Below are 10,110 nucleotides of genomic sequence, written 5' to 3'. Positions count from 1 at the left end.
CACACGTTCGTCACGCTCGGTGGCCGGAAGTAGAATCTCCTAAGCTGAAAGTATTTTCGGTGTGAGAATAGACGTGTATACAGCGTCATGACCAGCCCAGAGGACTTCGTAATGTCTACGGATTTTGCAAAACAAACTGACCAATATTTAATGATTTCCACAATGAATCCCGTGCTTTTCTAGGTATGCAGCATGAATAATCACCCAGTGATATATGGCAACAGTACAATATTTGGCCCTCTAATTTTTCATATTTTCCTTCTGCCTAGAAATGCTCAGTGTAGCGCTGCTTGATTTCTATATACTACAAACTTGTTTTTTTGTTTAATGCTGGATACGTCAACTATACTGATGGATAAGTCTGCCCTATTATGAAGAGTATGGTACAATATACAGTTCAAAAAGTGGCCCCTTTTTCATACTGAGGAAAAAAATTGAACGAACAGTCATAAATTCAAAGCCTGCATAGAACAGGATCGATGTCTGTCTGTCTAATAACTTAGACAATTATTTTTAGATCATAATCCTTCTTTAGCGATTTGTTTCTTGTTTCTTTTGAACCAAATTTGCTTCAAGTGCAACGAAACTATGCAGGTCCGGGCTGCTTCCCTTTTTCATTTATTTTTTTTTCATAGTACTTCTCAGAAGAAAATTTCAGGAATTCATGGCAGCGCTGTAAATCTACCGTGTTACCGAACGAAGGGATTTGCTTTTACACGGCATGCGAGAGCGCTGCGGTGATGGTGCGACAGGACCATTTCTCATCCCTTTGAATCGCAGTCGAAGCGGGGAGTTTTTTTTTATCAACGTGGAGCATATCGGTGTTCCACTTCGTAAAGCAGACGTAACTGAAGTAACATGGAGGTTTGGGCTATTTGGTTGCTATTCATAATGCAGAGAAGTTTTGCAGCATGAATAAAACGCACACAGAAAACAAGGAACAAACAAGACTGCAGCACACTCATGTCTTGTTTGTTCCTTGTCTTCTGTGTGTGTTTCATTCATGCTGCGAAACTTGTCTGCATTATTTTAAGCAGACGAAACGGCACTGTGACGGGACATGCCTTTAATATGAAAGACAGCCATATGTGCGCGGCCTGCGCGCAGCCTTGTCTTCCTATTTGTGCAACTGCACTGCATGGAACAGATTTTTGGTGGGGCGAGGTTGAGGACATGTTTATGTTATTGAATCGCGACATGCACGTGGCAGACAGACGTGAAGCGAGAGACACTGTAAAGAGCAGTCGAAGGCTGAAGCCGCTCTCCGTAAGGGAAGAGACCAGGTGCTGCTTTTGAGCAGCTGAACGTCAGGTTCGGTTTCGAAAGGTCTGCAGACTGCTGTGGAATCCCGTGTGTGAAGCGTAGAGTGCATGCATGAAAGGAAACGCCTTAGTTCCAGCCGCCATCGCATGCGTCTGAGTGTTGGAAACCACACTTCTGGTACCTGGATATTTTAAGCGAGTACAAAAAAGGCATCCTGCTAAACTGTATTGTTACCTTTTTAAATGTGGCCGCGGAACCGGAGATGAATTAACCATCGTTATCTGCCTCCAGGTGAAAAGTGAAAGCTTCATAAACACTTCTCCGGTGAACAGAAAGACAACCCAGATACCACTGCAAATTCACTCTGAAGCGAGTTTCTCTGGCTTCCAAGAGCGTCGCTGTATTGAAAAAGGTGTTTCAGTAAAAGCAGCCTTTGAACAAGTGAAGTGGGTACTTTACCGTGACATAATTTAACGCGAAAACCACAACCACATAAGCAAGAGGAACCCACAGACACGGACATTCGCAGTACTCACAGCTGATTTATTGCACGAATGTAAGGAGAATATAAAGGGTGCATCGAGCATGTGCGCAAAATAAAGAAAGAAAGAAAGAAAGAAAGAAAGAAAGAAAGAAAGAAAGAAAGAAAGAGAGAAAGAAACAAAGAGAGAGAGAGAAAGGAAGGAAGAAAGAAAGAAGGAAAGAAAGAAGGAAAGAAAGAAAGAAGGAAGGAAGGAAAGAAAGAAAGAAAGAAAGGAAGAAAGAAAGAAAGGCAGGTGTCAACGACTTATCGAAAAATACATCTTGTTCCAGAATCAAAAAGGACGCACTCCGATGCTTCGATTTCGAAGCAACGCTCGCGCAGTATTCGCCCCCTTTTTCTTACATGCTTATATGGTATCTTTGCACTGTCAAAATGCAGCGAACATTTCTTGCAGCACCTGCAATGCTCAATAAAGCGCACGTCCTCGCTGTTCTCTAAATGTCGTCTGTGTTCCCTTAACCGGTCGTTGACGTGTCTGCCAGCTTGGCAGCATAGGCTTTTCCGCACGACAATGTTATCTCGTACAGCAGTTGTGACTAGCACTGCGCATAGGATCTGGTATGCGTTTTTTTTTTCACATCTACATTTCGTGGTCTCCTTGCCGGAGATACAAGGACGAAATATGTCGAGCTTTACCGGAGTTGAAAAAAAAAACCGAGCTGTAGCCGGAACGTGCCCGAACATGTTATGCGAAACTTTGGGCAGGTAGGGGCAAATTTCCGTCTTACCTTCCCTCGTCTTCAGGCTCATTGCGCGCTTTCACTTTTGTTTTCAGGAAGGTATCGGCAACACCCGTCATGGCCGACTGAGGGTAACCCGAAGCTGCAATTCTTGCAAATTGTCTATTAAAGCTGGCCGGCATTAAAGCTGACCTCGAGTACTGATTCCGGACAGAAGTTCACTATGCTTCTTTTCATAACTTTAGAATGTGCAGAATTATATGGCAAGAGTTTTTTCTGCATACTCGGGGCGTAGGTCCAACACACACGGTCCTCACCTGCCTTTACACGTATATCTAAACTGTAAAAAGTGAAGCACATTCTGATTCGGTGTTTCACAAGTTAGTCAGTCTCTTTTTATGCTTTCTAAAGAAGTTTAAAACTGAATTAGCAATAGCGGAGTAGTGTAAAGGGCTATGCTTGTCCAATATGCTGAAAAAATCATTAACGTATTGGCAAAATTTTATGATTTTGTCCGGAGTAAAAATGGAGGCCTAAGTCTGGGCACTCCTGGCTAAAACAATATCGCTTAAAATAGGTGCAACGCGCGACGAAATGCCTATTCCTTCAGTTTGTAAACAGTACTGGTTGTTAAAGGTTTTAAAGTACCTCAGAGGTAAAGTTCTACAAAGGTTGAAAACTTTTCGACAGACATTGCAGCGGAGTTCTGGAAAGAAATGACGCCACTCTCGTCAATGAACCGTTTCAGTTGTGTGAACAGCTCTTGTCGACGTGTACATTAAAACAAGCCTTCCATATTTAAAGAGAACACGAATAACAATCTCGTGCTTGGTCTTTAGGAAATTAATTACTTCTTTAGAATTCATTAAAAGGAAAGGGTCAATAATGGTCACTTGTTTCAAACATCTTTGTCGAAACGGGCTTACAAGCTACTGCCATGTGACAATTTCACTTACTATAGTCCGAAACAGAACATTTGTTTTATGCATTTTGGCATTAAAACACTTTCAACGCATTGCCTTTGCATCGAATTATCTGATTGTGTTTGATGATCTGATTGGATTGGAATTATTTTTCGAGTTCTCTCGTAGTTCGCACTGACATACTGACAAGAAGTTGCCGGCAAGGGTATTTGAAAACGTGGCCTGTAATTTTTTTCTTAGATTAAAATGCAAGTTATGCGACAGCGCTATTCGTTCTCAAAAGCAAGCTGCAAGAGATCCGATCTGTTGTTATTAGCTTGTGCTTCCCTCTTGGGAATTTCGGATGGACACATACGGTCTCTCCGTCGATTTTTATGACAGTTGATAAGAATGAAGCAGAAACACAAGGTCGATAAACTAAACTAATTGAGCAAAGGGTAATGAAACTGCTCACAGCGGTACTGCTATCAGAAACTTTTTTTGCCCGTCGCTTTTCTTGCGTTAGTTGGTTTTAGGAATGAAATTTTGCGCGATTTTATAAAACCCAAATTTTCATCTGTGTTATGAAGGGATTATGTAACAAACGGTGATAGGAGTGAAAACGGCTCTAAAGTTAATCTTCACCGCACTTTTATGTGGTATCGCGGAAGACAACTATCTCAAGAAGTATACTTACCGACTCAGAGGCTTTTCAGTGGCAAACACTGCTTCTGTGGTCTCGGCTTAAAAAGCTAGAAGAGCTTGATCTTAATTTTCATTTTTTTTACATTTCTCCCATCTGTGCGCGTGCTGCAAATGTTGGGCGGCTGTCTTGGTCTCCATGACGCCACCAAAAATATTTACAAGTTACAGCTTGGCAGAGTTCGTGAAAGGTGCAAGACCTCCATATGCCTTCTACTGTGCCGTCCACACCTGCGCACGGACCGAACTTAAAGCGACACTGAAAATAACTCAATCCTTTGTTTATTATTAATAAAATTGAACTGTTCGGCTTTTCGATGCTTTGTTGGCGTTCTTTCGGCAGTACTACACCTGCTTAATTCTTGAAAGCTTGCAGTTGAAATTAACAATACTTTCCTGCCGCTCCATCAAAATTCATGACGGTGATAATAACAGAGCGACCAATACGAACTTGGTGCGATTAATGTCTGGAATAGGTTGGTGGTGTGGTCGGACCTCACAGACCCGCCTACCAAAAAAAAATTATTCACGTCACCGTAGTTCGCTTGTGAAGGCGGCTGATAGCTGGGATACCAGTATTTCAATTTTTTACTTTTCTACCTAATAAAAGTTCTTTCTTCGAGGAAGGTGGCCTGTTAGCCATTAAGATGCGGTATCTAATAGATATACTTGAACTTCAACTTGTCAGCAGTGTCCCTCAAGCGACCCCTCCCAGATTATTCGGGGAGCGGTACCACCTGACTACACACGTGTACTTATGTCTGGAGCGAAGGAAATGCCCAGGAATAAAACCGTTTTCACGTGTAAGGTTCTAGATTAACCGACGCGTTGTTTGCAAAGTGGCCATCTTGAGAACTTGAAAAGTAAACCTCAGTCACGCATAAGCTGCTTTATTGTGACTAGGCTTGCACGGTCCACACTAGAGTTCACTTAGCCTCCACGAGTTCCTGCAGTCTTAAGGACAGGGCTGATACAATTTCTTTGTATTCCGGCAAGTCTGCAACGTTGTTGTCTTCGCGAGGGTCCGAGCTGAGGTTGTACAGCTCGCGGGCGTAGACGTTAGCCCAGTTTCGGTGGAAGTCAGTAGAGTTGAAGCCGATCCACTCGGTGTACCGATAAAAGCGCGACAGCATGGAGTAGCCCATGATGCGAATGTCCCTGAGCCTCGGTTGGTCGCTGTTCCCTTGCGGAGTAGTCGAAGGTCGAGGATACTGGTGCAGTACTTCTTTTCGTTGCACGTGGTCGACCTGACAGAGAATAGAAATGAAGGCATGTCTATGCGGTTAGGCGCTGCTTCAAACCGTCCTGGCAGTTTAATTATCCTGGTCTTCAAAAATGCCTAAGAAAAGCTCTATTTTTTTCCACAAGTGGATCTCGAGTTTACCTGCGTAAGTATTGTTCTCCTCGAAATAGTGATTGTCGTCATTTCTCTCAAGACGTAAGCTTGATTTTTTCATTCAGTGTACATTGCGTGAGGCCCTTAGAAGCCTGTTGGATTTGCCCTGGTGGATTGCGCAAACAAATCCATTAAGAGGACATGCTTCTTCGAAATGTTCCGTTATAGAAACCTAAGATGACACAGTGGCGTGCTACATTAGGAGTGCATGTCGAAAAGCCTACATTGTACACAAAATACGCTACTTCATGAAACGAAAAATATGCCATTTATTGAGAGCGCCTGCCTGTAATTACCTATATGGAGATGAGCATCACTAGTCGATGTTAATAAGCCCTCGTCGCCAACTGAGAGGCCGCAAGAAAATATTACTAGATATTTAGATACGCCGTACTATAAGAGCCAAATCTACTCGTATTATTCCTGACTGACATTATTTTTTCTCTCCAGGTCACTTTCGTTAAAAAAAGGATGTCCTGACACCTTGCTTAATTGGTCATTCTATTTCATTATTTTCGCATCCTTGTACCGCGCGCTGAGAAGTCACATATCACTCATTGAGGCCCTATCTGCTGTCGGTGTGTCATCCTTACTTCCTGGTTTGATGAACAGGTACACGAGCTTGAGTAGACGGAGAAGGGAATTTGTTTTCCCCAAATAGGTACGAGCCTTACAGGTATGTGGCGGGTAACCTGTGCAGTCTTAGCAATCAGTCATGCTTATTACTCCATTACTTTTTACGGTCTCTCGGTGTACGGGCCACCTGATGCAGAAGTTTCCAAACCAAGGCCCTCGTTAGCAAAGTGCGGTTGCACCCTTGCCTAGCCTGTGTCACTTTGATCCCACGAGCTCGTAGGCGATAGCGAGGTTCGTACTCGTTATCCTTAACAGCGAAGCTAGCGATTCGAAGCGACCAATGCGTCGTCGTGCAATCAAGTGCTCACCACGCTCACAAGAATCTTGGCGCGTGAACTTCTTCAGCAGACAGCACACATTTTTTCCCCTAAAAACGTCACGCTCCTTGAATTCACTCACAGTGGCAGAAAGTACATCTCTCGGTCTTCCAAATAAAGAATATAGACCCTTCATGATTTATTTTGTTAGTAGAACATCCGTTAGCAACTAAAGCGATTTTCAGTGCGACATTGAATCAAGAGGGGGGGGGGGGTAATGGCAAACATACGATAGTGGACGAGCATACCTCGAGATTATTGAATGATTTAAGCCATAGATGTGTTCTTTTCTTTTATCCTGAAGAATACCATAGTTGTACATGGCGCAAATTGACCGTTTTTTATTGTAATTTTTTTATTAGCTTGCCTAGGAATTTCTTGGATAGTGGTTAGTACCGTCGTTTGGGCCAGTTGGTGAGGCATTATGGAGAGGTGCGGCAAAAAGGAAACAAGGAAGACATAGACAGCGCTCATCCTGTTTTCTTCGTGTCTGTGTCGTCCTTGTTTCCTTTGCGCTGCACTTCTCTATGGATAATCGTGCTAGATTATGAATTACTTCTGCCTATGAATATTTTACAGCGAACAGTTGTTATAGGGATCTCATTCGCGATGGCCTTCACCGGCACCCAGTGCTGCACTTAGAACTAGCACTTTTCAGGCACCCGTGGCCGCTTCGTGTTCTTTGGGGCTCAGAGAGCTCAAGCGGGTTAGGTTTGTTTCTTTTGCCGGCTAAGCGTCGGTATTGGCTGTGTTGTTGCGGAAGATCGCACACCTGCACCGAGGACACCGCTCGCGCAGATGGCCGCTTCACCCTCTTTGAAGCTCAGAGTGCAGATCACGCTGTATGTGCAGTTTATTCGCCATGGCAGACACGGGCTTCGTTAAGCAGCCGAGATTACGTGACTTAGTGACGTGAAAAGTGATGTCAGCGGGGGCTCTCTATTAAAGTGACCACCGCCATGAGCGCAGCGAGGATAGTTTCTCAGTTTCCGTCCAATAAATACGCCATCGCGTTCTTACCGCTTCTTTGCTGCTAGTGCAACACCACAGCAACCAACCTAGGGTAACGTAACCTAACTTTACATAACACCAAGAACAAAGAACGTTGAACACGATGCCGTATGTCACAGGGGGTCGACTCTGTTTCGGACAGCATTGCGTCTCAATATGCTGAAAGAGGCTATTAGAGAAACCATCGGTTTCCATTTTGATGCTGAAAACAGATCTGCTAGCATCAATAATTAAGTTAAACTAGAATACGGGCAAAAGCATACAGTTCCTAAAGAGGCTTTTCTTACACAGCCCCATATTGTTCTTGACTGTGCATAAGTTTGGATATAAATAAATAGAAAACAAATAGAATAATAAATAGAAGAATAGAATAATAAATAGAAAATAAATATTAGCACAGTACGAAATAATTTTCCGAACACTTTCAAACATTTATCGAAAACGAGCAAGTAACGATGCATACTGAATGATGGACACAGTTCAGTGCAAGGTTAATTAATTTTAACTAACACTTCGGTATGTACAGTGTTTTAATGTATGTATATTCATGAGATGCACAGAGTAAACTTGAACCGTCATGGCACGTACCAGGCTTACACCGTCTGTGCAGGTGGTTTGGCTTTCTGGAACTCCTTCACTTGACCGACAGCTGGGAGGTACAGGAAGTGACGCCAGAGAAGCCAGCGTGGGGAATAGGTCAACTAGTGCCACGGGGTCATCGACCCGCTGAGGCCTTGGCCCGGAAGCGGAGAGCCGTTGAGACGGCGGCGGTGACACAATCAAGGGCACGTTTGTAGCGACCTGGAAGTTGCTGTACTTGCTGTACTCCTGGTGCTCGCCGAGCGCCCAACCTGCGACGGCCGCGTTGCACAACGACGTTGTTATTGCAGAAGAGGAATAATACAGGCTTGATAGTACATGTTGACGGAAAAGAAGTAGCAGCGCTTTTTGAAGACAGAGCAGAGAACGAGGAAGAAACCTTCGCTGACTAGCAACCAAAATTATTTATTGTCAATATGGAAGCAGCATATAAAAGACGCCTGGCGAGCAAGATTGCAAGAACAATAACAAGAGAAAAGGAAATAAAAGGAAAAAAAAAATGGGCGCACGCCACGCACTCGGGAAGGATTATTCATGGTGACTGAGAACAAGACTATGAACGGCCTAATGATGCATGCGTTATTTGCGTTTTGTATATTGTAGGCTTCGGAAATGAGCCTCGAGGTCTCGTCTTTATATCTGGAGATGATGGCAGTACGCTTCGAAAACGCTTTATTCTTGTTGCGCTCTGCACAATGCGTGGCAAAATGAATTCTTTGCGACTGTCTTGTTCTCGATATCTTTGGCGTGCTCACGTAGGCGGTCGTTGATGCAGCGTCGCGTCTCACCGATGTAGAAACGGCCGCTTGACGTTGGAACCTTGTAGACTACACCAATGGTGCATTCAACAAACTTGTTCTGGTGCTTTTTCTGGCAGCCTCCCCCCCCCCCCCCCCTTTCCTTTTTTCTTTCTTCGTTCACATTTTTTTGGACAGGCCTCCTAGTTTATTCCTGGCCAAAAAGAAAACGCTCACGTCAGCTTTGATAACTATCTTTTTGAGATTGTGCGAAACTTTGTGCACGCACTGGGATACATGTGGCTTTCTTCATGACCATCCCGTCCACATTAGTGCGCTTGTTCCTTTGGATTCTGGAATTACCAAGCAAAGATGCCGCAAAGATTGACAATCTCTTTATGAGCTATCCTGCGGTGTTTAGTTTATCATGCTTTGTTTAAAAGCTCGCCAAAGGTATGGAGAACAAGTTAATAAGTTGCCAAGAAATCATCTTGTCATGCATTGTCAAAAGTGGGACAAATGTGAAGAGTTTTTGAACCGTGCAATTATCATCTCCAGATATAAAGACGAGACCTCGAGGCTCATTTGCCAGGCCTACAATATACACAACGCAAATGACACATGCATCAGTATCCCGTCCTAGACTTGTTCCTAGAGGAATATGCTTATCTTAATCAGTGACTATGAATAATTCTTACAGAGTGCGTGGCGTGTGCTGCCCTTATTTTCTTTTCTTCATTTTTTTCTTTTTATTGCTCTTTGTGTCTTGCTCTCCAGGTGTTCTTTATATGCTGGTTCAGTTTTCACAATAAATAACTTTGGTTGCTAGTCAGCGCAGGTCTCCGTCTCGTCCCGTCTTCAGAAAGCCCTGTTACTTCTTTTCCGTCAACTTGGTTATTACAGCGCCCCGTTTCAAGCCCCGTTTGCCTGCTGAGCTTCGATAGAGGTACAAATCACAATTTCTTTCTCGTATTGGGAACTACGATGGTACTGAATGGCGCTAAGGGAAAAAAAATCAAGAAATGGAAGACGCTCGCCTGTTCGACTTTTCTCGTTTTACATTTCTGCTCGGGAGTACTTCGACGAGAACTCGAAGTGCACTGAAAGCTAGATGCGTCCTACCGCGTAGGGGACGTGCTTTACCGTGATCGCCGAGGAAGACGACCAGCGTGTCCTTGCGAAGGCCAGTCTCCTGGAGCGCAGTCAGTACCTTCCCAACTTGCGTGTCCATGTACGTAACCGCGGCGTAGTAGTGTCGGCGAATTTCCTTCTGAGATTTGAGCAATGCCAGAAAGAAATGGGATAATTAAGTTAATATTGCT

The 10,110-nt window shown here is 43.9% G+C and overlaps 1 protein-coding gene across 1 annotated transcript in view; it reads right to left on the bottom strand.

Moving 5' to 3' along the window:
- Positions 1-4,965: 4,965 nt before the first annotated feature.
- Ids (iduronate 2-sulfatase) overlaps positions 4,966-10,110 on the bottom strand; it is a 17,310-nt gene continuing 12,165 nt past the window's right edge. Inside the window, exons 8-10 of the mRNA XM_077662330.1 lie at positions 9,932-10,058; positions 8,040-8,302; positions 4,966-5,338 (exon numbers count right to left, since the gene is read on the bottom strand). Coding sequence (XP_077518456.1) covers positions 5,018-5,338; positions 8,040-8,302; positions 9,932-10,058 — 711 coding nt within the window. The 3' untranslated portion in view covers positions 4,966-5,017. The remainder of the gene's footprint in view (positions 5,339-8,039; positions 8,303-9,931; positions 10,059-10,110) is intronic.

The sequence above is a fragment of the Amblyomma americanum genome, chromosome 4 (assembly GCF_052857255.1).
Source record: "Amblyomma americanum isolate KBUSLIRL-KWMA chromosome 4, ASM5285725v1, whole genome shotgun sequence".
NCBI classification, from domain to species: Eukaryota; Metazoa; Arthropoda; class Arachnida; order Ixodida; family Ixodidae; genus Amblyomma; species Amblyomma americanum.
The sequence above is the reverse complement of the archived record's forward strand: the minus strand, read 5'-3'. Positions and strand labels throughout refer to the sequence as shown.